This window comes from Mytilus edulis, chromosome 9 (genome assembly GCF_963676685.1).
Source record: "Mytilus edulis chromosome 9, xbMytEdul2.2, whole genome shotgun sequence".
NCBI lineage: Eukaryota > Metazoa > Mollusca > Bivalvia > Mytilida > Mytilidae > Mytilus > Mytilus edulis.
Window position 1 is genome coordinate 54,245,397 of NC_092352.1, and position 27,537 is coordinate 54,272,933.

Consider the following 27,537-nt stretch of genomic DNA (forward strand, 5'->3'; position numbering starts at 1 on the left):
TTATAATTGTTCTATGATAAAATGCATGTCTTTTGTTTTTGCTAGACTTTAGTGTGATTTGTCTATATGGCTTTATGTGTTTCTATCAATACAAACAAGTAAAAGCATGAAATTGCCTATATCTGTACTCGACTGTACTGATTTACTCGACCAGTCTGGATTGGTCTGTATTTTTCTACACATTACTCGACTCCAGTCTTAACCATACACGACTATACTGATTTGTACTTGACCCTTATCTTTGCCATTGAAACTAGTCTGAACTATTACTCAACCAGAAACAACCATTCTAAACCTGTATACTTACTAAGCCTTTTTTCAATCTATCATTCCTGGTAACATATAATACATGTAGTTAATAATATATAATAATAGTTACAATGTATAATAATATCTTTTAATAGGGTAACAACAGACAATATAATCACTGAAATTGTTTAACCTTATATTAGAAATATATCTATTATTATTAATATAATTCGGGATTTTATATAATATATTTATTTATCTTACCTCCTATACATTACTAGGAATATGATTGGTTAAAAACGTCCGCGTGAAAACCGTGTATATTCAATATTAGGTTTGTAGGGATGCGGGGCTTAATTCAATACACGGTGAGTAGTGGATTTACGACTTTGGCACTGTTCGGTTATTTAAAAGTATTGAAAGTTCTGTTTAATGTTGTTATATCAAGGTTGTTGATTATAAATAGTTTTGTTTGCATTAATTTTCGGTGCAGACCAATTGAAGAAGGTTCTTAAAATTGAACACTTGAACCCTTTTATATAGAAATAAGAAGATGTGTTATGATAGCAAATGAAACAACTCTAGTCTAAATTCAACAAATAAAGAGAGTCGTTAAGATACATTCGTTACATAGTGTGTTAGTGACCTAATATGATATATATGGGATCAGTAAATTCCATATGGGGTTGGACCTTCGCTCTCGTCCCATACGAAATTTACTGACCCCGTATATATCATATTAGGTCACTATCACACTATGTAACCAATATAAAACAGAAGAAGATGTGGTATGATTGCCAATGAGACAACTGTCCACAAGAGACCAAAATGACACAGACATTAACAATTATAGTTCACCTTACGGCCTTCCACAATGAGCAAAGCCCATACCGCATAGTCAGCATAATAGTATTATATAGAATAGTAAAAAATACCTCCTGCCTGGGGAACAATTAAAAAATCACACCTGGTCAGAAAGTACTTCGTATTTAATTCTAAATAACATTCATTCAAAATTGCAACATCCTGTTTAACCTAAATCGCAAGATCTTTTGGATTCACTAGGTGGGTAATACACGAGTTAAAAAATAGTTTTTTTTTCACACATGTACTGTCTTTAATTTTGACAACAACAAAAATAACTGATTTTATTTTTACTTTAGAACACATTTTCTTTTTTGACAGTTTATCAAGAATTGATATCATGATTATATTAAATTCTTAGATTAACAAAGCAAAAGATTCAATCTTTAAATTTATTTAATTGCTTTTTATAAAACTACATATATATTTGTTGAACAATTAATGTTCACTGCATTATTAATTAGACGCACTTGTCACCGTGAATCTAAACATTGCTAAACTAGGCTTTAGTTGATTGTGGAACTTGTCCAGTAACCATCAAATGTATCTGAAACATTCAAAAAGAGATCATATAAGTCACAGTTCAGTTTTAAGATTATTATATCAGCTGTTTTATTTTTATTTGAATGTGATATATATACATGTAAGTGTGGATCAATTTTGTGCTGACGTTTTATTATGTTTTTTTTTGTGAAATTTTGGTTTCAATGCTACATTGAATACATTTTAAATTTCGAACTGTTGATAACATTTCTAGCCAGGGGAAATAACTGTTGTTAAAACAGTTCCTAAATTGAATAAATACAATATATAAATACACAAAAAAAAAACGATCTAGGTCATTCCCGCTCTGATATTCCCTTTCATGATTTCCTTGATAGCGGGTTGAAATTAACAAGGAAGCTATTCAACCAAGAGTTCCAAATAGTTGAGTTAAAATCATCCCTTCGTAAATCACGAGTTGGTTCACCGTAATGATATAACCGTTTCACAGATGATATCGGATATGTTTCTTACGTCGTAACAACATACCCTTCCCTTGTCATGAATATGAACAACACGACGGTTGCCACATGTAGAACAGGATCTACTTACTTTTCCCAAGCACCTGAGATAACCTCAAGATGTTTGTGGGGTTCGTCTTGCTTAGTCTTTAGTTTTCTATGTTGTTTCTTGTGTACTATTTTTTGTCTGTTTGTCTTTTTCATTTTTAGCAATGACGCAGTTTATTTTCGAGTGAGTTTGACTGTTTCTCTTGTATCTTTTGCCCCTCTATTAGTTAAGGCTTGGTCCAGTATGTGTAAGACTAGGTCGAGTATGGTTCAGACTAGGTCGAGTATGGTTCAGTTTAGGTCAAGCATGGTTCAGACTAGTTCGAACATGGTTCAGACACGTATATAAATGATTAAGCTAGGTTCACACTGCAGATCAGATCAACTCGATCAAGCCCGATCAAGACAAATTACGTGCTCGGGAGACTGGTCTAGAATGTTCGGGATAGTCTACTTTGTTCGTCATCGATCTGACTCTCTACCCGAGAGTTTTTCACGTGTCAAAAACATTTCAGTAAGGATCGAGTAAGCAAGTCACTCGAAAAGCGATTGAGAATTCGTCGAGTAGCGGTCGAATTGGTCGGGAAAGGATCGTGTAGAGATCGAGTTTGGTCGGAATACAAAAATTTTACCGATCAGTACTCGATCATTTCGACCTTTGCTCGACATATGTCAGATATCATTTCTAGATTAACTCGACCAATGCCCAATCACTTCAAGATCGCTGCGACTTCTATATTTATTTTATCCTAGGCCAACTCGACCAATACCCGATCACTTCGCGACCACATTCGACCACTCTTCGATCTCTATTCGGTCCTACACGAGAAAACATGACTGCTGTACACGATTCTCTAAAAGTGTGTGCAGATTTGATTAACTCTCATAAGTTTGCTTCCGCAAAAAATATATTGGTAACATTATTTTTAACTGTACAAAAATTCCTCCATGTACAGTACGTGTCTTTACTTTTGCAAGGAGAGGTAATATTTTAAAAGAAAGGCAAAAGACACCAAAGGAACAATCGAATTCAAAGGTAGAAAACAAACCAACACGGCCATAGCGAAAAACGAAAACCGACGAGAAGACAATTATAGAAAACCGAAAACCGGCGAGAAGACAAACATAGAAAACTAAAAACTTAGCAACAAGTAACCCAACAAAACTTGGGATTTTATCAGGTGTTCCGGAAGGGAATAAAGTCATGCAATTTCAGCATCGGCGTTTTTTTTTCAAATATGAAAGTAATTGTGCAATAACATTCATTATGAGACTGCTGATGACTAACTTATCATTTTAAGTTGGTTTGTAAAAACATCAAGATTATATTTAACCTGCTTCATGGGCAGTTGTCTGTTTTGTCTGTCCGTATTTTCCGTTTGTCCAAAAATGAGTGTAGTAAATAAAAAAGCAGATGTGGTACGATTGTCAATGAGACAGCTCTTCACAGAACACCAAATGACACAGAAAATACTAATAACAACTATAGGTCACCTTACAGTCGGTTTTTTTTTCATTCGAACTTTTTGACTTAATTTCACACAAGAGACGAAAGTCAAATATTTTTTTTATTTGGAGCAAATTTCTTTCTAACACTAACAATATAAACTGTTCAGCAAGCACACATTTTAATCATTTGTTTCTAACACTTTTGCAAAATTTGCATAAACTTTGACAGACTATACACTCGCTGCAAATGTGTCTACAGTTTGTCGTTCATCGTTTGTTAATTCAAACGATACATTTCTTTCTAACTTTAACATTAAATAAATTATCTAAACGTGTTCTTGCTTTTCTTAACTCAAAACAATGTCTAAACTTACTCAAATTTAGGTATTACCCTTTTTTCTTTCATTAAAATAACAGCTATGAAAGAAAGGACGGTCATACCTGAATTTGAGTAGTTTTAGACAATATTTTGAGTTATGACATACCTCTTTTTTAAAAAGGCTATATTATCACTATCTACATACATTCGTCTGATTAAGATGAAGAACTGCCAATAAAATTAAATATGCACAGAGGAGAGATGTCCTCTTTGTCTATGACATCTTCTACGGAGGCTATTTTCCCCGCATAAAAAGTTCAAATATCAACAAAATGTGCATGCGTTTTTGACAGTTCATACCGGGTCAGCAAACTCTAATAAAACGATGCATTTGTTTCTACTTCTGTAACGTTTAACTAACTATAATAACAAACAGCACACAACGTTACCAAACTTTGCTTAGACAGAAATGCACTCTAGATCTCTTGATAGATATATGTAAAGTTGTAAACAGTTTCAGAGAGAGGTATCACTACAGGGGATTAAAATTTTACTTTGGGTCAAATTTTGGAGAAATATGTGACAATTGTGCGCTCTTATTGCAATAATGTTAAGCAAATACATGCAGGTTGTTGCCATACAGCAAAAAGAAAATAAATATATTTAACCAATCAACTACTGGATATCACATTTATGACAAATACTGATTACGTACGTATGCACATATATGACACAAACAGTACGCTTTATTTGTAAGAAAGTAAGGAAAAGTGGATGGTAAAGTTTATTATTGTTATCCATCATAAGTACTTATCCAGTGAGAAAATCTTATTCTGCAGTGTCATTTCCCAAAAACAAAAAGCATTAAACTACCATTTCATATCAGTGTCCACTATGAGGAGGTTTTTATAAGCATTGGGTTCCTCTTTGTTGAATTAGTGCAAGTCTCTCATACTGCTCACACACTGTGTCGACCACTGCCTCACCTAGATTTCCATGCACACGTTGCTGTCTATATCATCTTGTTCGTCTTCTATGCACTCTTTAAGCTCCGTCACAGCTATTAACCTGTCTCTCTCTGCTCTTACCATCTTGCCCACAAATCCAATTGCTTTATTTCTATGTAGATATTTTAAATGTATGATTTTTCTCGTGCCTTGGGACACTGATAATACCCAAGCTAGCATAAATAACATTCTAAAGGGTCACTCAAGAACAACAACTCAAATTCGCAGTTGAACTGTGTTTTATGGTAATAAGCATTGTATGTACGGCGTTTCATATAATTTGGTTGATGCAAAATAAAATTAGAGAATGGAAACTATTATTGTTGGGACGTACGTACGTACGGACAGGGGTAACACTTAATGACTACTCCGAAGCGGCTTGGGATAAAAATTTCGGACGTGTTTATACTCAAATTGTGCATACCCGACCAATTCCCGATTATCCATACGACCCATATACGATCAGGTCGATCTGGTCTGGTCGAGATCAGGCTGAGATCGTGAATATTTGATTTGGTCTAGCTAGCCGATTAAGGATCGTAAATTAATCGGAATTATCGAATAAGTATTAATTTTTTTGTCGGGATGGAGTCGTGATGGAGTCATTAAGGAGTCGTGAATGGTCCAGTTAAGGTCATGTGTAGTCGGATGGCGGTCGGGTAGAAGTCGTAAGGATGCAATCAACAGTTTTTTCTATGACGTCATATTTTGAGGGACCATGCATAAGTGACCCTCAGTGGTGGACTGATTAATAAAGATGCTTGTATAAAACCAGATATCACTGGAATCAGAATGTTCTCTAGTTTATAATGAAATAAATATAAAGTGTACTTTTATCATATTAAAAAAAATCCATCCAAAGACAATGGGGAAAAAATGCCTAATTTGAACATAAAAACCCTGAATTCAGGTAATGTTCATACCCATAAAAACATGATACGTGCACATTTTTCATTATCAAAACTGTATGAAATTTATAGGTTTTTACCAGATCTTTCAAAAAATCTTGTTTCAGGGTACGGTCTCCTGTTCCAAAAAGAGCTACAGTGGCTGCAAAAACGTTTTCATTTTTCACTGCCTAAAAAACAGGATGTTTACAGTGTTGTCTCCCCTTGAAACATGTATATTTAATATAATTTTTAAAATTATTTCTATCATTCAACCTGTTTTAATTGAAAGCTAATTAACTATTTTTTACAATCAAATGCAAAAGACATAATACTTTTTCACTAAATAAGTAAATAAACAGGGGTTTCCCTCAATGGTTATTTTTAGTCGCGGAATAACTCCTAGATTTTATACGAAACTGTTTATAGCACCCTTAAGGCAAAACTTTGTATGCGATATATTAAAATTTCTTAGCTTTTCTGAATTTCTATACTATACCGAGTAAAATTATGCCTTACTGTAAGGATTGTGACTATGAATAGTGAAATTACAGCTCTTTTTTCATGTCGTGCAGTACTGGCATTTTGCCCAGTGGCAAACAGTTTAACTAGCAAATTCCAAACATTTCCTGTATCCCATTTTTATCAGTTTTACAAAGAAAATAAATCATAAAATAGGGTTTCTTTTGAATACATAGAATAAAAGCTATGAAATAAGCACGAATAAAGTCACTTGAAATATATGTTGTCCCTAGTATTATGTGAACTAAGTTATAGCTGAGATGAGAAAATTATTTGGTATGGTGTTTTTCTTAGGGATGGCACGTGTACCTTTTTGACTTTAAAAGGTACCAAATATATAATATAATGAATAAAAATTTATGTTACACTGATCAGTAGTCAATGTCAAAGTAGAAAAAATCTACACTTTTCATGTGCAACTTATGGTTCCAAATATATGAGAGATTGAATAAAAATATCATGACGTCGCAGAAAGATGAAAAAAACTTCAATATTCGCACAGAGCCTGGTTTTCTTATATCTGGTTGCTATGTACAAATCTGTAATATTTGCATTAAATATACCAAACTGATGGTTTTGAATTAAAGTATACATGCCGTACAATATTTTTCAGAATCATTTTACTCCTTTCCGCGTACACATTTCTGTGCTAAAACATCACTATATTATGTATTTGTCCCTTTAAGGGTGCAATCAACGGGTTTTTTTATGACGTCATATTTTGAGAGACCTTGCATAAGTGACCCTTAGTGGTGGACTGATTAATAAAGATACTTGTATAAAACCAGATATCACTGGAATCAGAATGTTCTCTAGTTTATAATGAAATAAATATAAAGTGTACTTTTATCATATTAAAGAAATTCCATCCAAAGAACATCTTACATCCAATGGATTTCGTATAAAGACGTCATAAACCGTCAGAGAAAAACATGACCGTGTGCAATGCCAAGATACAGGTATCGACAAGTTATAGATCCATAAATGTATATATGTATATAAATGTATAACAAGAATAAAAAGTTTTGCTTTTAATTTACTGATAACAAAATCAATATTGATAACAAACCTAAACAATATTCAATGATCTTATTACAGTCCTGAATTAGTAGTCTTTTAGAATAAGTTTATTTAAAGGATCGATTAGTTTACCGGGATTGTTAATACATTTTCGAGCACGGTAAAGAACATTTCCGTAAAAAAAAGGATGTGCTATCTCATTTGAAATACGTTTTCTACAGATACAACTTCAAAACCAAATCTTTATATCAATGAAAGAATTTAGTAAAGATTTTAAGTATTTTTTGGAAATCCCTTGCTTAATAATTTACTAAAATCAAAAATGTCACAACAGACACAGGCATAGCGAACTTGTTGTGAAATATCAACACCGTAAGATGGTGACAAAGGAACATTCCCATCTAAAAAGGGGAAATTAACAATAGGGAACGAATAAGCTATTTTAGACTTTTACAGGTTTGTGATGTATGTGGCTCTGTACTTATACTTACCGTCATTGTGTGATTGTGATATGGTTACATTTTTGTATTCTTGTCTTTTATTTTTTCTTATAAGATATGTCTATATGCCTACTTGTGCTTCATTGTTTCATATTTACTTGTTTTCATAGTGATTTAGATTATAACACAATGTTGACTGCGGTACCCTTATTTTTGTCCTGATGTGTATGGTTGTGTTGTTCACACATCGTTGACAATGAGATGGAATTTTGTGTGACTGTCATACAAGTGTTTAATTTGAGATGTTTTACCGAGGGTTTCACCAACCAAGTAGTCTTATCACATTATCAATTATGCTACTCGTTCGGATTAGAATAAGTACGACTACATTGTAGTCAGCCTTTAGACAACTAACTTAATACTAATACAAGTTGGTTAATATATATTGCATCTTGCTGAATATATGAATTTTTAAAGCTTCTAAGTTTTGGTGATTAAAATTTTAACCTTTTCGAAACAAGATAGATGGATTCTGTCTATTAATATATGTCTTACTAAATCAATCTTACATACCAAAATCTATTCATTCTTGATACTTAGTAATGCTTAAGCATTAAATGAAATATATTTTACAAGTACAAATGTATGAAACTTGGAGTTAAAAGATGAGCTTAATTTAAGTTATGTTAAATTTAATTTTACTTGTTAAATGTCTGACTATAGACATGAACCATGTGGGTATAACCATTTCTAGCTATTTAATAATAAGTGAGACAAAATGCGAAATGCGAAATTATATTTATTCAAACTCGTTGACTTTCTTTTTACTATAAACTGGTTAAGCTAGAGAATTGACAAGGAACACGATTCTGAAACGATAATCAGCTCGGAAGTTCAAAGTTTTGTAAACAGTAAATTTATAATTATGACCATATTAGTCTTAGTTTGAACTAACGTTTCTTAATAATTTCTTAATTTGACAAAGGATACTTTTAAGTTAGTATATGTTAATGTTATGAATCATTTCCGTACCGCAGCGCCGTACAGGATTCTTTATTATTCTCATTTAAAAGATGACCCATTTCAGTGTCTATTTTTTTTCAGCATTATCTGTTAAGTTTGACATCATGACAGATATACTGGATATTATGAGCTCCAAATATGACGCAAACATACTAGATCACATGGTTGACCTTTCTTCGTATAGAATGAGGGTCTTAAAAGCAATATTGTTAACATTTGAGGTTAAAGCATGCAAGAATGTGACATTGTACCCATCTAGTTCTGACAACAAGGATTCAAAAATACCTCTCTATGAAATAGCGATAGGTGCATATGGTAGTACAGGAACAATGATCAGACGCAGAAACAATGCATCTCTACAAGAGAACTCTTGAATTACTGAACAATGCTATACAGATAACGTTCTGAACTGTGGTGAATACAGGCCATTCTGGATTAGTTGGGAGGCATGAAGTATAATGGGTGGGTCGGGAAATGTAGTCAGTGAACATGTCATTGTAAAATTAATTGATCCAGATCCTTTCACTGTTAGCAGTTAAGCTGGAGAGTGGAAGGTTTTTATTCTAGGTATACAAAGTTATATAAGACCTCATGACAAGAATTTATTTTCATAGGAACAATATGTGTTTCTGAATAAACCTTCATCCGATACGCGCAAAGGCTGGTAAGACTAAAACATTCATATTTTGGATAAAGTAGGGATAAAAAGACATTTCAACATGTATAAACTATGTATAAACTATGAATCAGTAGTTAACTAATATATAAATCAAAATACAAATCAAGGTAACTCCAAAACAAAATATAGGTATGTTTGAAAACTGTTGCTTAACACATTTGTAACAGGCAATTACAAATAAAGGTTTCTTTTGAATGAAATTTTATCAGCACATAACTTTTTTGGGGAGTGTTGTGATTTTTGCTGTATTTGTCGTAAAAAGTAAAATATCAAAAATACTGAACTCCGGGAAAAATTCAAAACGGAAAGTCCCTTATCAAATGGCAAAAACAAACTACAAAACACATCAAACGCATGGACAACAACTGTCATATTCCTGACTTGGTACAGGCATTCTCAACTGTAGAAATGGTGGATTGAACCTGGTTTAATAGCGCTTAACCTCTCACTTGTATTACAGTCGCATCAAATTCCATTATGTTTATAACGATGCTTGAACAAAATATACAGAATAGGTAAATTGTCAAAATATGGATACAGCCATCATCACCGTGTCACAATTTCAATCAGTACAAAAACAAACAAATATATAACAAGAAGCACTAAAAAGGAAATATAAAATTTAACGACCACAAGCATTGCTATTTATATATGTATTTAAAATCAAACCAAATGACTGCATGGCGAGATTCACTCCAATTCGAGTAGAGAGTCGCGTGTTTGCTCTACTATGAAGAAGATTGTGATTGTGGTTATGACTATGAAAACATTTAGAAAATATCCGTCATGCAGTCAACCAGCTCTGCGTTTCGACCGTAAAATGATCGAAGGGGTGTCTTTAACTTGACCACTCGGAACCCTATGGTTACGACCATTATGTAAGGTTATAGACTCATCATAGCTGGAATGCAAGCTTTCGAATATCGTTTAAATATGGACAGATGCTTCAATCTTGAACACAACAGTGATATCGATGGTCTGTGAATGAACGTATGCCTTAATTCAGACTCTTGTATTAGTGTTCGTATTGTATGATGAAGTAAAGCTGAATATAAGGTGCACACTTATTTCTGAATTCAAACCCTTATATTTGGATCCGTCCTGGGTCTATTTACAAAAACAGGAAACTACTTGTGGATATATCATGTTGGTCAATAATTTAATTCAGTAGTGTCATTCCATATAAAGTGACAAAGTTCGGGTTTGATGAGAGGGCCATTTTTAAAAGAAAGGTTCCAACCCCAGAAAATATATATCCTTATTCAAAAGATTTGAAGGTCGCAAAGGGGGTTCTTACCCCCAGAACTCCCCTTTTGAAGCCCTCACTATATTATTACTCGTATAAATAGCAAATCCTAAATACACCGTTTGGTGGTGCGACTGTTTTAGACAGATCATTCACATTAGGTAACAGGTAACACGTGACATTATACTATTAGTATCGGTATCGAGTTCGACCCTAAAATTGCTATTTATTGGTTATATTAGTCTTATTACTAATATATGACCACCGTTGATAGTTAACTTCGAATTGATAATAAATAGCATATACACTTTATTCAAGTATATATATATATATAAAAAAAGATGGTATGATTGCCAATGAGACAACTCTTCAAAACAGACCAAACTGACACAGAAATTTACAATTATAGGTCACCGTACGGCCTTCAACAATGGGCAAAGCCCATACCGCATAGTCAGCTATAAAAGGCCCCGAAAACTAACGGCATTGTATTTATTTCACATAAACAAACGACAACCACTGAATTATATGTATGTTAATAGTATAAAGAAAAAGCGAAATAAAGTTGTCTTTTATAAGAGTCTTAAATAAACAGTATACAAGCATAACGATGTCTGCAACTACTGCTGAACCATAATTATGTACAAATAAGTATGAATACTAAAACATGAAAAGCGTTAGTGAAACATTTTTTAGTAATCATCATATTTTGTAACGAAAATAACAGGTTAAAAAGTTGTACTCATTCAAAGCGCCGTATTTCTTCCCTTTTTATGAGCTTTCAATCGTGCTTTAAAATATTCTTGTTCTGTGAAGTAATTGTTGACTTCATTTTCCGTTCGTCTTTTTCTTTTTGTTATAAGAATTTTTTCTCATATTTGATTTCTCTTGTGGTGTGATCTTCGAAACACCCTATACATGTATCTGCAGTCCGTTGTTGTTATTATAACATTTCTGACCATCATTTGTAGTACTTTCATTTAAGAATGTATTCCTCCTTTCAAAATGCAAGATTTTCCACAACTATTAACAAATTGCAATCTGTAAGAATTGTAAAGGCAATTAAACTGTTATCAGACGAATCGTGTACTTTGTCAAGAGGGAAATTGATTTCAATGACAACATGTCTAAAGTTAAAGGAATAAATTACAACTAAATAAGAGTTTAGAATCAGAATAAGATCCTCGGCGTAAAAAATCTTATTAAGTACTGATATAAAGCAAACCTGTTAAAAGTCTGATTAAGTGTTTAGGTAAAGTACAATAGCAAAGTCATTTTCGTATCACGTTCGTATACCCCATACAAGTGGTGGCGAAATGTAATCATATTATTCGTTTGTTCGTCCATCAGTTTGCCTAACACATATGTTCGTCATACTTTTCGGTGAAACCTCCGACTAAAACGACTTTCGTTCAAATAAGCACCGTAGTATGAATGCTATTTAACATGCTCACACTTCTCGGGTCTGTCAAATACCTACTGTCATGTTTACAATGAAATTTGAAATTTGCATCTCTCATTTATTCTGTTATACTTAACAGAATGACGTCATATTTGGTCATTAGATTGATAATGGTGAGTTGTAAACATATTTGGTCTGATGAAAAACGACTTATTTTCCAATACTTAAAATTAAGAATGGGCGTGCATTCTTGTGATCTTGTCTTAGTAGTATTTGCTCACTAAGATTTCAACATTCTTTTAGGTTATTCTATTATCCAATTAAATTTCAACTTACAGCATGACACTTAAAATTATTCATTGAATAGCTACATCAAATTTGAACGATAGCTAACATTATAATTTATGGATTAAAAATATTGTAGTCAAATACAACTTCAGCGGATATTATACCACTTGTGAATCACCTGGTTAAAGAGCTGTACTTTTTAGTCTTGGTGTTGTCTCCTCTAGTTTATTGGAATGTTCTATGATGTGCTCACAACTTAACAGCTGTGTAGTTTTTAATTACAAGAACGACGATAAAAGGTAAATCAATAACTTTTACATTGTTTTAAAGTCTATTCTTTCAAAGATAATAAGTCTTCACATGGTCACACTATACAAACTGGTGCATTAAATTTGTGAGCTGTGAGGCATTTTTTTTTACGATCCAATGACAAATGCACATATATATATATTAACAGTAACATTAGTGGAATTAAAAGATAATCCATATTTGACCTGAGGCTCCAATACATATTTTCAGTGGAGTTTTTATTATCAGATGTGAAACATTTCGCGAGAATAGTTCCATGGTTCTAGTATGAATTATATCTGCAGAGCGTGCAGACAAAACCCTAACGACTCCTATCGTCGTTCACATTGGTTTTGATGTTGCAACGCAAAATGCATTTACAAATGTTATACAGACACAAAAATAGAATGAAACTGTTTCGGCTCTAATACATATATGGTTTCAGAATTATCTACTTTGAGTGTTCCTTGGACAGGACAATGAAGAAAAAAATAAATCTAAAAAAGAGTTTTTGTTTCGTTTTCTAGAGACATTTTACATGTTTATTATTTTCTGTTAATATGTCTTAATTATTTTTTAAATCTTCAAAAAAGGAAGAAAAAAAAGCCGGTTATACATGTGTTACAAGTAAATTTAGAATTTCAACTATATGAAATAATAATTCAAAGCAAATAAAAATAAAAGAAATTATTGAAAAAAAAGGAAAATACTGCTTCCACCTCTAAACATTTCACTGTGCCCTTCCACAAAATACTTAATGAGAACTTAAATCTTGTGACCTTTCGTAAATCCAACCAAGCAAAAGACTAGACAATAGTTCTTAAGTTTACTAAATGCAGATAAGTATTTTAAAAGATTATCATTAGCTAGTAGATGCATTTGTCTTTTAAAAGACAACTTATATATAAGGATCGAAATAGTGCTATGTGAATATATTTATCAGTTTTCAAGTTTGCAGCGCGTGATCCCCAAAATGGCATCCATTTTTACGAAAGTACAATTTGAGAGTACTCGTAGTATCTATGTTTTAACGCCCAGGACAGTCAAAGAAGTCATGACTTGTGCAATGCCGAAATCAAAGTATCGGCAGGCTGTAGGATCGTCATAATTTAACATCACAATAAATATGTATCAAGTTATATATAGATAAAGACATCTCTACATCGAAAATTAACGTGTATGAAAATTTGAAAACATAAATTGTGCGGTTATAATCACCAATTGTAGACCGATACGATACATGTGTTATTTTTACCACTCGTTAGCGACATGTCGTTCCGGTCTTATAAATGTCTTCTAATTTGTAATATTTACTAACTCTGTCATAATATGACATTTTAACTGAGTGTGGATTCCCATGGCGGCAGGTGTGTATTTAATCAACAAATTTGCTTGTAATCAAATGTATATTCAAGTTAGGATACAGAATAAAATATAATACAAAAAGATAAATAAGGATATTACAATATTGAGTTCGTTGTTTACGGTATAAAGCGTTATTTTCCAAAACTGGTAATATATCAATTACAAAGTATATAAAAACTAGGGATTAATTATGCTGTCAACTGTCTAAATCAATTTGTTGATACCGTTATATATAGATATCAAAATCATTATAGGATAGTAAAAACGAAACGGTAATAACATAGGATGATTTAGGGAAGTTTGCTACTCAGTTTTAAAAAAACAAGCTTTTCATAACACTAGTTTATATTGATAGGGGTTAATAAAGGAACCAAAAGGACAAAACAAATATATAGGTCAGTGTGCTTGTTTTCGAGATAAAAAGGATTGAAATTTTGGCGGGAAAATAGCTTTATCATTGGCAGGTTTACGCTCTCAAAAACTATTAAAAAATGTTTAAAAAAATATAAGACTTTTACAGATGGAATAGATTTATACATGTAATTGATTTATAAAAAGAAAACTGTGGGTCAATGGGCAAATTTTTTAAGGCATTCAAATTAATAAAACAAGAGGATTCCGAAAATCTGACAAAAATGTCAAAACATGACAATAAAATTGAGAATGGAAATGGGGAATGTGTCAAAGAGACAACAACCCGACCAAATAAAAAACAACAGCAGAGGGTCACCAACAGGTCTTCAATGTAGCGAGAAATTTCCGCACCCGGAGGCGTCCTTCAGCCGGCCCCTAAACAAATATATACTAGTCCAGTGATAATGAACGCCATACTAATTTCCAAATTGTTCACAAGAAACTAAAATTAAAATAATACAAGACTAACAAAGGCCAGAGGCTCCTGACTTGGGACAGGCGCAAAAATGCGGCGGGGTTAAACATGTTTGTGAGATCTCAGCCCTCCCCCTATACCTCTAACCAATGTAGTAAAGTAAACGCATAACAATACGCACATTAAAATTCAGTTCAAGAGAAATCCGAGTCTGATGTCAGAAGATGTAACCAAAGAAAATAAACAAAATGACAATAATACATAAATAACAACAGACTACTAGCAGTTAACAGACATGCCAGCTCCAGACTTCAATTAAACTGACTGAAAGATTATGATTTCATCATATGAACATCAGGCACAATCCGTCCCGTTAGGGGTTTAGTATCATACCATCATAACATATATGAGAAGAACATAACCCGTGTCATGCCAACAACTGTTTTTAGAATAAATGTGTTTAGTTCCGATGCAAAGACCTTATCAGTGACTCAATATTAACGCCAAAATATGTAATCTTTAATGACTTGACAACAGTATCGTAATTATATCCCTTCTTAATAAGTCTATTCAAAGGTTTTGTAAGTTTCTGAGGTGAATACTGACATCTTTGTGCTTTATAAAGAATATTACCATAAAAAATTGGATGTGAAATACCTGAACGTATTAGAAGTCAGCATGTTGAGCTATATTTACGAATGATGTCTTTATACCGATGATAAAATTTAGTAAATGTTTTGACTAGTTTGTGATATCGAAAACCCTGGTGTAATAATTTTTCAGTAATACATAAATTTCTCTCGTTAAAATCTAAAACATTGTTACATACACGGCGAATCGTACAAGCTGAGATATATAAACACCATAAGATGGTGACAAAGGAACGTCACCATCTAAAAACGGATAATTAACGATAGGAAATGAAAAATCATCCCTTTTATCATAAATTTTAGTATTCAGCTTTCCATTAGTGATATAGATATAGACGATATAGATGGCCATTGTTAGTATTAGCTTTATTTAAAGTAAGTTCAACAGGATAAATTTCATTAATATACATACTGAAGTCGTCATTATTGAGAGCCAAAATGTCATCCAAATATCTTAAAGTATTATTAAATTTGTTTATCAGATGTTGTTTCGATGGGTCTTTGCTTATTTTTGTCATAAATTGTAACTCATAACAATACAAAAACAGGTCCGCAATAAGTGGTGCACAGTTAGTCCCCATTGGAATTCCGATAATCTGACGATATACGGAATTTCCAAAGCGAAAAAAAATGTTATCTAGTAAAAATTCAAGGGCATATATAGTATCAAAGCATGTCCAATTAACATAGTTTTTTTGTTTATTGCTACTAAAAAATGACCTAAAAGAGTTTGAACATATATATTCACATTCTGATTTTTTGAATGCCCATTTAATTAGGTGTGTGAATTTTTTGTTAATGAGAATGTGAGGCAATGTGGTATACAGGGTAGAAAAATCAAAACTTTGAACATATTCAAAATCACCAATATAAGCATGCAATTTATCAAGTACTTCCAACGAGTTCTTGACACTCCAAAAGTAATTTATTCCACTATTTTCGAAGGCCTTATTTGAACAATTTATTATCAGGTTTTTAATTGTACCAAGTGTGCTGGTAAGAAGAATAGACAATTTAGTAGTTGAACAATGGCTTGAAGACGAAATAAATCTATATTTGTAAGGGGTTTTGTGTAGCTTCGGAAGCCAATACATAGTTGGGACTTTCATTGCATTTGGCTCTGCTTGTAAAGCGGTGGCTAAAAGTTTATGTTTGTTACAGATTTCGTTTTCTGAAAATGGAGTCAGTTGGAATGTTGGTGAATTGGTGATTTCCTTTTTCAGAACCTCAATGTAAAATTTACGTCAAACAATAATAATATTATTAGCAGCTTTATCTGCCGGGACAAAAACAAATTCCGTGGCTAGTTCTTTTAGTTTATGTTTGATACGAGAAATAGGTTTATTGTGGTTATTGTTTATAGTAAAATGTTCTTTAAAATGTTGAATACGTATATCAACTATTTTCATTACTGAATTAAAAAAAGAATCCAAAGATTTTTTGTCAGCTTTTTCCCGTTTTATCCATTTCATACAGTAAGTATGGAGTGAGTCGTGGATGATATTACGACACTCATTCCAATTAATAATTGACGGGGGACGATATTTAGGTCCTTTACTGAGGAATGATTTTAACTATCGGTCTTGAACGATGTTAAGATCTCCTGTTATAACATGGGAAATGGGTGCATAAATATATTCGGAATTACTGCAATTACATGAAGTAGGTGTATTTTCACTGATATTAACATCTTTACACAATTGACTATAATTAAACACAAATTTCCGGGTAGATTTCTTGTAAATATAACAAATGAGAGGTAGCTCAGTATTGTCAAAATATCCAGGAATTTGTTCTTTAACAGAATGGTCATTAAATATACCGGCAATATTTACAAAATCAAAGCCTTTATTGAAATACTTAATTTTAATAAAATGTTTTTTATGATCTTCAGGGCGATCAATTTTGGGAAATAATTTAGAATAACAATAAGCCATAATAATTTGAACAATTTCATACTTCCTTAAGCTAAATATTCTAGTTAGCAGAAAAACACGACGGTCTCTCTCCATTTCGTGGTCATGTGATAGTTTTGTCTCTTCTTCGTCGATTTACGGATATTAACATTAGCAAACTATTGTCGCCTTAATTATTAAACATTACAAACACAACACATAATATCACAACGCCGTTTTAATCACTAATTTTACATATTTGATATTGTTGCTACAACACTCAATTTATAGACTTAATGTTTGTAAATAACTTCTTTGATATATCAACAAATACCGGCAAACGCGCATGATTAATTGTAATGCATCGATTGTTTGTAAATTGGTTTTAAATTTCATAATTCTGCAAAAACAATATCAGTGAAGGGGTTTTATCTAGTTCGGGATGTATTTGATAATTCTTCGTTTAAGTATATTCTTCAGCATCACAAAAGGTAAGAAAAAATATGAAAAATAGAACGTAATTTTAGTTTACAATCTAATAGTTATGATTCTTTAAATTAGTTAACATGTTTATTTACAATGTATGCAATGAGCCTGTAATAAAGTGGTTGTCGTTTGTTTATGTGTTACATATTTGTTTTTCGTTAATTTTTTACATAAATAAGGCCTTTAGTTTTCTCGTTTGAATTGTTTTACACTGTCTTATCGGGACCTTTTATAGCTCACTATGCGGTATGGGCTTTGTTCATTGTTGAAGGCCGTACGGTGACCTATAATTGTTAATGTCTGTGTCATTTTGGTCTTTTGTGGATAGTTGTCTCATTGGCAATCATACCACATCTTCTTTTTTATATGCTCTGTTTGGGTTGTCACCAACGTGAAGAATATATGTTGCATTATAACATTTGCAATAACTATAGTGTTTTATGGGAATTAAAAAAAATATAATGTTTTTGGAGTTGTTGATGAAGGCAGATCTAGAGTAATACTTACATTGATGAATTCGGTGCATTGAATAAAGCCCAGTACACTTTTTGTCTCGAATGGTAGAATTCGTTTTATAACAAGAAGTTCATGTTAAGTTACATTTCCGTGTTTTATTGTACTGCTTTGCTGTACAAAACTTTGAATAAAATATCGCTCCAACCTAGCACCAAACATATTTGTATAGTGAAGTTTGATTTTGTACGAACATGGTAAAATATCAAAATTTCAAATAGGTGCATGCATAGTGTTGTGGTCAAAATTAAAACACAAAAATGTCATTTTCTTTTGCTTAAATTCACAATAATGACGTCGTTTCCACTCACCTTTGTGATGTAATTTAACACTTTACACGAAAAAAAAATTTACATTATAAAATCTATTTGATATAAATAATGCTGAAAATCCACTAAGTTTTATGTTTTATGACTTTGTAAATATAAGGTTATTTTATAGCATTATAGTCCCTCTACTTCTTTAAAAGACAAACATTATCAAATAACAAAAGATGTTAAGATAAAAACATGATGATAAACTAAAAACACTGACGAGGGTTCTGGATTGAATAAGTATCCTGACAATGTGACGGTTTTAAGGTATTTTATTATTTTAGATTTCCATCGTCACCCTTTTCAATCCCGAGCAGTAGATTAGCACAACTGACGTTAAGATATATTTTAAAAACTATCTATGTACTAAAAACTGCTAAAAAATAATTTAAAAAAAGAACTATTATTAGAAAACTAATAAAGAATGACTTTAAATACATAACAAATTTGGAACACATTTATTTAAATTAAATAGCATCCTGTAATGTATTGTTAATATCAAAGACAAAGTTTGGAGATATTCGTATTTAGTTTAAATCGGTTTGTTAAATTTAATAAAAAGCATTTAACAAACTAGTAGCAATTTTTTGAATTAGTTAAAATATTCATTTACAATTTGTGTTTGGGTTGTAACAAACTTAGAGAATGTATGTTGCATAATAATATGTGCTAAACTTTAGATAAATTGTCTTTGTGTTATATGGGAATAATAAAAAGTTATTATATTTTGGGCGTTGCGGATGAATGCATTGAATTTATAAAGTATTAGTTTCGTGTGTATATTGGTGGGCTGATTCCGATGTTTGTGTCCCAGGGGATATCGTAAATAAAGGCAACAGTAGCATACCGCTGTTCAAACTCATAAATCCATGGACAAAAAACAAAATCGGGATAACAAACTAAAACAAAACTGAGGGAAACGCACCAAATATAAGAGGAGAACAACGACATAACACTACAATGTAACACACACGTAAGATAGGAAGTCTGTGTTTTGGTACTAAAATGATTCATAACATACCTTTTTTGTAAATTGTCCTTTTAGGAGTAATACATTATGACGAAACTAAAGTGTCACTCCCTCAAGCTCTGGCCGATGTTTGATTTATTTTGGCTACTTATTTCTTTTTATTCATTTTGGTCATAGCTCTATGTGTGGGTTGGCATTGTCTTAGTTTTCAAATACTTGGTTTAAGTGTATATTATCCGTTTATCGGATTTCAAACACTATATAAAAACAATTTAGTAACATTGAAATTAGGCTTTTCAAACTGTACTGTAACATGTGTTACTTAACTCATCTTTAAAAAAGATACCAATATTGAGATGAGTACGCCAGATGAGCTAAAGTCTAATCAAGGAAGCTCAAATTAAAAAATCAAAGGTCAAATAAAGTACGTAGTTGAAGAGCATTAAAGACCCAAAATTCCTAAAGTTATGTCGCATATATCTATAGTTATCTATTCTTGAGGTAGAAAATCCTAAGTATTTCAAGTATTTCGAAAATTTTATAAAATATATTTTCGTTCTCCATAACTGTATACCTTACAACAAATCTATTTTTATTTAACTGTGTTCATTATTCAATGTGGTGATATTTTGTTCAATTGTTATGGTTGTCTTTCTGAATTTGTTTAACATGTCTTATTTTAATGACTTTGTATTAATATTGTGAATAGAGCAAATTTGTTCGTACAGTGTTTATTCACTTGTTTGTCATGTTTGTGTCAATATGTCTTTTGTTTGAGTTAAGCCATTCAATTGATATTTTAAAGACATTAGTGTATCTTATTGCGTTGTGATGTTCAACTGTTGTTTCAGGTTAGGATGAAGGTTTGTATCTATTGAAACGTTTAAACCCGCTGCATTTATTTGGACCTGTCCTAAATCAGGAACCCTATGTTCAGTGGTTGTCGTTTGTTGATGTGGTTTATAAGTGTTTCTCGTTTTATAAAGATAAGACCGGTGGTTTTCCCGTTTGAATAATTTTACAAATCGTACTTTAACCTATAATGGTTTACTTTATAAAAATTTTGACTTGGATGGAGAGTTGTCTAATTTGGCACGCAGGCCACAGCTTCTCATATCTAGTAAAATTATAAGTATGACCATACTGATAGTTCATGTCAACTCAGAAGTTCTGACTTTTTAGCTAGTAAAACTCTCGGTTAAAAAAAGGCCACCAGCAGGGGTATCGATTAATGTCATTTCATATCTTAAGTCAGAAGTTCACTGTTTATATTGAATACGCTGCAGAATTATAATCTATGCGATAAAAAGTACCTTAAAAAAGTCTACGGTCAATTTATCCTTAGTATAATATTAAAATTCTTAATATTTATTGTTTTTTGAAAGGAGACTTTTACGTAAGTATGTTATAAATTATTACAGTACAGGAGAGCCGTACAGGATATCATATTGCTCTTTCTTAAAGGTCAATATTGCATTTCAGTTACTATTCTTTTTCAGCATTATCGGTCAAGTTTGACATCATGACAGATGAAATAGATATCATTAGCTCAATCTCTGAAGCAAACATTCTGGATTACATGATTGACCTTTCTTCCTATAGAATAGACGTTTTATCAGCAAGATTTTTAACTTTTGAGGTTAAAGCTTGCAAGCATGTGGCATTGTACGCATCGAGTTCTGAAAACAAGGATTCAACAAAACCTCTTTATGAAATAGTTATAGGTTCACATCAGAATACGATGACCCTGGTCAGACGCAGGAACGATGCATCATTACAAACGAGCTCTCTAATTACTAAACAGAGCAATTCACAGAACATTCTGAACTGTAATGTATACAGGCCATTCTGGATTAGTTGGGAGGCAGGAAGTATAATGGTTGGGTCGGGAAATGGAGTTGGTGAAAATGTAATAGTAAGCTGGATTGATCAAGCTCCTTTCAGTGTTAAAAGTTTGGGTATCCTTACATTAGACAATGAAGTTGGAGAATGGAAGGTTTTTATTCCAGGTATGAGAGCTATATAAGACCGTATTACAAGATTTTATTTTCATCGCAACAATATGTGCTTCTGAAAGAACCTTCATCAGATACGCGCAAAAGTTGGTAAGCAAAAATCAAAAATATTTTTGATAGAAAAACGGAAGGACTAAAAAGAAATGTCTATGCTATACATCTGTAGTTAACAGATGATCAAATCAAAAGGCGAATCGAGGTAACTATAAAAATATGAGGATGTTTGAAAACTGTTGCTAAACCGTCATTACAAACAAATAATTTCTTTTTTAATCAAATTATATCGGCACAATACAGATAAACTTCAATTTCAATTATGCATAAACAATTCATTCAATTGTTGTTGGGTTTTTTTTTTGGGGGGGGAGGGAGATTGTCAATTGCATAATTTGCCATATACAAATAATAATTATGTAGACAATTTTGCATAAACAAATGTTTTCATCGTTTATGGTGTATATAAACATAAGTTTAAATGGTTGATAATGTTTATTGTGGCAGTTTGTAGGCACTTATTGAATTAACCGTGGAGTTTGGTATTTTTGTTATACTTTTTTTCTTTGAGAGTCATTATACATGAAAGAGAAGGAAGATAACAAAGGGGATATACAAACTCATAAGTGTAAGACAAACAGAGACTGTCATGGCAAAACAAAGACCAAAAGACAAATAACATAGCAAATTTAAAGACTAGGCAACACAAAATTGATACGTTTTTCATGACAAAGGACGAACAAGCCAGTTACCGTCATCAACAAAACAAACATCAACATCACACAGAGCAACAGTTTGAACTTACACAAGAGCAATAGGGTGGACTTTTAAACAAAGCTAAAACTTATTTCATGTACTCTTGGAGGATAACCAGTTTATGTTTCACAATTTGTATCCCTGGTCTTGCTTAATATGTAAGTACAAATTCGGTTGGGAGTCTAATTCTGTTATGTCAATGATGGCAAGGAAAAGAGGAAGGAATTGTGGTTACGACACTTGCAACAATCGGACAAAATCGGTCGTCACTTGTGACCAGCCATGACATTTGCAGGCTTATGAAGGTAGAACGTCATTGTTAGAAAAATTATAAACATTATATATATCGAGATTCAATGAAATACGTATTTGTGAAGAAGAGATAAACACTTTCCTTGGCTTAGTTTTTGCGGACGCCGAACTATACATCATATATAAGTTTTGAAGAAGTTTCACTTTATTGTTTGGAGTGAAAAATATTTGAAACTACATTTTAAATTGATACAAAAAAAAACAAATTTCTGCTCTATAGATTTTCTTTTATAAAAGAAGTCTGATATATATTCAATGCTCTTTAACTTCGTACTTTGGGCCTTTATAAAAATATTTTGATTCAAGCGTTACTGATGAGTCTTTTGTAAACGAAACGCGCGTCTGGTGTAAATATTAAATTTTATTCCTGGTAATTTTGATGAGTTTCCCCATAACAAATGCAACGTATCAAATGCATATAAGAGAACACCTACTTATAAACTGTTACACGTCGCATACTATGTATAGAGACATGCATAATAAATCTAAATTAAAAAAAGGAATTCCTAAAGCTTACTTTGACAAATTTCATCAAGTCATATATCAATAATAAATGTACCGTATCAAATGCATATATGAGAACACCTACTTATAACCTATTACGCGTCGCATACTATGTATAGAGACATGCATGATAAATCTAAATTAAAAGACGAATTTAAAAAAAAAGGAATTCTTAAGGCTTACTTTGACAAATTTTAAACTAACTTCATTTCAACAAGTTTAAATTACATGTTCTAAAATAGAGCTAAGAATTGTCTGTACTGTAGTAAATTTAAGTCTTTGAAATTTTATTCAAATACGCTATTGAACATTACTAAGAGCCAATAAATACAATAAGTTTATTTTTTATAAATTAGTGCCTTCAATAAATAAAGTCGTCATAGAACAGTCTCATTTTCATACCGGTATTCAAAATGACTCGTTTTATTGCTATTACAGCAAATATGTCATAACAATACAGAGATTTTTGTTTCGGAATATTCTAAATAAATATACAAAAAGCAAATTTAGACAATGTACCCTCCTAAGCCTGGAAGTGGCTAGTCACATATAGTTAACGGCGTTTTTCTCACAATGACGTTCTACCTCCATAAGCCTGGATATGTCGTGGCTGGTCACATTTGTGCGACAGATATGCCATACAGTCAACGAGCTCGTGTTTGCGACCTTAAGATGTTGGAAGGGATGTCTTCAATTTGACCACTTGGAACCCTAGTATTATGAAAATTATGTAAGGAAATAAAATCATCATAGCTGAAACGCAAGCTATGGAATATTGTATCAATCGGGATAAATATATTACACTAGAAAACAATCGCGATAAATTCATGCTGAATATAAGGTGCAGTTACTCATTCAAAGCAATGTAGTTCGTCGTATTTGATTTTTCTCGTGGTGTTGTCTTCGAATTTATTTGGACTCGGGTATCTTTATCATTACATTTTAACCATTTGTAGTACAATTAATAAATGTATTTCTACTTTCAATTTGAAAGAATTTTTACACCTTTGGTCACCTATCTGTTATCAGACACATAGTGTCATTTGTTAATAGGGAAATTGATTTCAATAAGTATATAAGTCAGGGAAGAAGTCACAAATTTATAAGAGTTTAGAATAAGAATAAGAACACCGATGTTAAAAAAAGTACTGTTGTAAAGCTAACGTGTTCGAGGTATGATTCAGTGTTTTTGGAGAAATACAATAGCAAGATCATATTCATATTATGTTCGTATATCCCCACTCAGGTGCTGGCTTTAATGTTATCACATTATCTATTCGTGTGTCGATCATTTCGCCCTACACATATGTTCGTCACACTTGTTTACGAAACATGCAGACCAACAAGACTTTCTTTTAAATCAGCAGCGTAGTATGAATACGATGTAAGGTGTGCAAACTTTTCGGATCTCTTAAATTTCTACTGCCTTATTCACCAATACTTTGGATATTTCAATATATTGAATGAACTTTTCGTCGGTCATTTCTCCAGTGAAACTTAAAAGAATGACGTCATATCTGGTCTTTAGATTTATAATGATTATGAGTTGTAAACATACTTATAATTGGTTGTTCGGAAAACGATCACCTATTTTCCGATTCCTGAAATAACGAATGGTGGCATGCTTATCACAAAGGTGCGTGAATTCTTGTGATCTTGTTTAAGAAGTATTCGCTAACATTGATTTTAACATCCTTTTATTTTAATATTTAATAATATTTCAACTTACATCATAATAAATATAAATTATCATAAATGACTTAAAATTATTAAAAACATACAATTTAAACGTTAGCTTAAAATCACAATTCATTGATTGAACATTTTGTAGTCAAAGACAACTTCACCGGATATTCTACAAGTTGTGAAGCACCTGGTAAAAGAGCTGTTCTTCTTAGTCTCGGTGTTGTCTCCTCGAGTTTATTACAATGTTCTGCAATGTGCTCACAACTTAACACTTGTGTAGTTTATAATTACCAGAAACAATATAAAAGGTAAACACATATCAATGTAACTTTTTAATTATATATATATTTTTTAAAGATCATTAATCTACGCAACTTCACACAATGCAAACGTTGACCCATATTGGTTTACTTTTTACACGTTGTGACTTGGATTTCCCATATCGTCTTATTTTTATCTAAATACATTACATTCATGAGCATATGGGGATTATTTAGTTAAATATTAAATGTAACTTGAAAGGAATATATAGGTAGGTAACTCCTGGTTGATATGAGAGATCCATGCATATTTTCAATGGACTTGCCGTTATCAGGCCTAAAACAAACCACGGGCTGAATAGTAACATGATTCTGGTCAGCATGATATCTGAATGGTGTGCAGACATAACCATATCAAACACCATCGACCTTCGCAATGTGCATGCAGACAATTTATACATACACAAGGATATAATGCTGTCAAATGAGTTTTCAATTGTTTTAGTTGTTTTACATGCTTTGCTTTGCAAGTTTCGGCTCTGAGCATTGAAGAGCATGTAAATCCAGAAAAGCTTCGGATGCATGAAATCATGGAGCTTTGCTTTTGTTGTTAAGGCTTGTTATATGTTTATTATATGTTGTTGATGTATCAATCCAATTAAATTGTTATCCATTCGAACTTTAACAAAAACAAAATATTATTAATGAGTTAAGATAAATAAGGACATTTGAACTATGTGTAAAAAAAGTAAAAATCAACATTTATAAAACAAGACCAAAAAGATTTCTAGGGGAGTGTTGTATGCATAACTATATCAATATACCTACTTTTCATTATATTAACAGATGTGAACTCCTGTCTGTTGGAACGGACCCTTTGACAAATGTCCCAAAGTACCTTGCAACCGAATGGCAATACTACGCCAAATGTTACGATGAAAATGACGCATGTTTTGGGTGTTTTTTCTGACTTTACCACGTTTTTCAATAAGAAGACAGAGACATCAGTTTTGTTTTCAAGCATAGTCATTTCAAAATACGTGGTATATCACCACTAAAAATGACTTATTCTAATTATTGTTTAAGAAAAGGGGATAATAAACAGTGTGTTTTCTAATTTTTATTTTTTATTTTTTTAGCTTTTACTCTTTTATGTTCTGTATAAATAATTCTGTTTAAAATGCTCATTAAAATACTGGCCAGTTAATTAATATGATTAACTCTTTGACATAATATAGTTATAAGAATTCTTATCCCAAAGATAAGTTTTATTACTGTCTAACATACCATGAATTGTCAACAATTTGATGATATAGAAAGACTTAATATGGAATAACCGTTTCACAATTGATATCGGATATTTTCCTTATGTCGTAACTTCAATCCCGTTCTTTTTTCACGAATGTGACATACCGAATTAGACTATTTACCGGGTTTGTAATAAAATGAGCAACACGACGGGTGACACACGTGGAGCAGGATAAGTTTATTATCGATTTATGAGTTTGAATGTCCATTTGGTACATTTCGCTCCTCTTTATTAATTGATAACTAAATAAATAAGAATTATCAAAACGAATGTCCAATTGCTTAAATATTCAAAATTTTAATATTTTTTTTTAAATAATTATAAATACATGCTTTTTCATTTTTTTTTTTTTTTTTTTTTTTTTTTTTTTTTTTTAATATTTTTAAAATTTGTTGTTGTTTTGTTGTGTGCTCAATATGTTTTTATTTCATTTTTTATGTAAGTGCCGATGATGATGTTGTTACTAATTGTAATATGTATGTTACTTGCCTTTGACCTAAGTATGAGTATAAATTGTACTTAAAAAAGAATTGATTCCATTATTATCCAGCGGAACGTTTTAATCACGTTCTATCGTTACGGAAATATTTATAAGTTTCTTAATGATCAAAATTATGCTTGTCAAACCAAGGATTTATATAGTACTATACAAATCATTGGTCAAACTGATATAATTATATCCAATGATTGTTAGCCTATAACGTGTGTGGTTATATTTTTTAGACAAATTGTCAAAATAAAAATTTTGTTAAAATTTGATGAAAAAAACAAAAAAATAAAGGAGCAAATGTATTTCTAGTCGAGGTGTTGAGCTTCTGTTGTCTTGTTTTGTTCTGTTCTGTATCTATTGCATACGATGAAAAGTCTGACTCAATGTGAAGTATAAATTGAATAAATAAATGTCCCATTGGCATAAAGTACATGTACTTTCTTCATATTTTTTT

General features: G+C 31.8%; 1 protein-coding gene across 1 annotated transcript; it reads left to right on the forward strand.

Annotated features, from left to right (window-relative positions):
* Positions 1-17,868: 17,868 nt before the first annotated feature.
* Positions 17,869-27,510, forward strand: LOC139489773 (uncharacterized). The gene is made up of 4 exons (XM_071276589.1): positions 17,869-17,965; positions 21,257-21,766; positions 25,170-25,332; positions 26,131-27,510. Exons 1-4 carry the CDS (start codon positions 17,917-17,919, stop codon positions 26,252-26,254), a joined length of 846 nt encoding a protein of 281 aa, XP_071132690.1. The 5' UTR covers positions 17,869-17,916; the 3' UTR covers positions 26,255-27,510.
* The last annotated feature ends 27 nt before the right edge of the window (positions 27,511-27,537 follow it).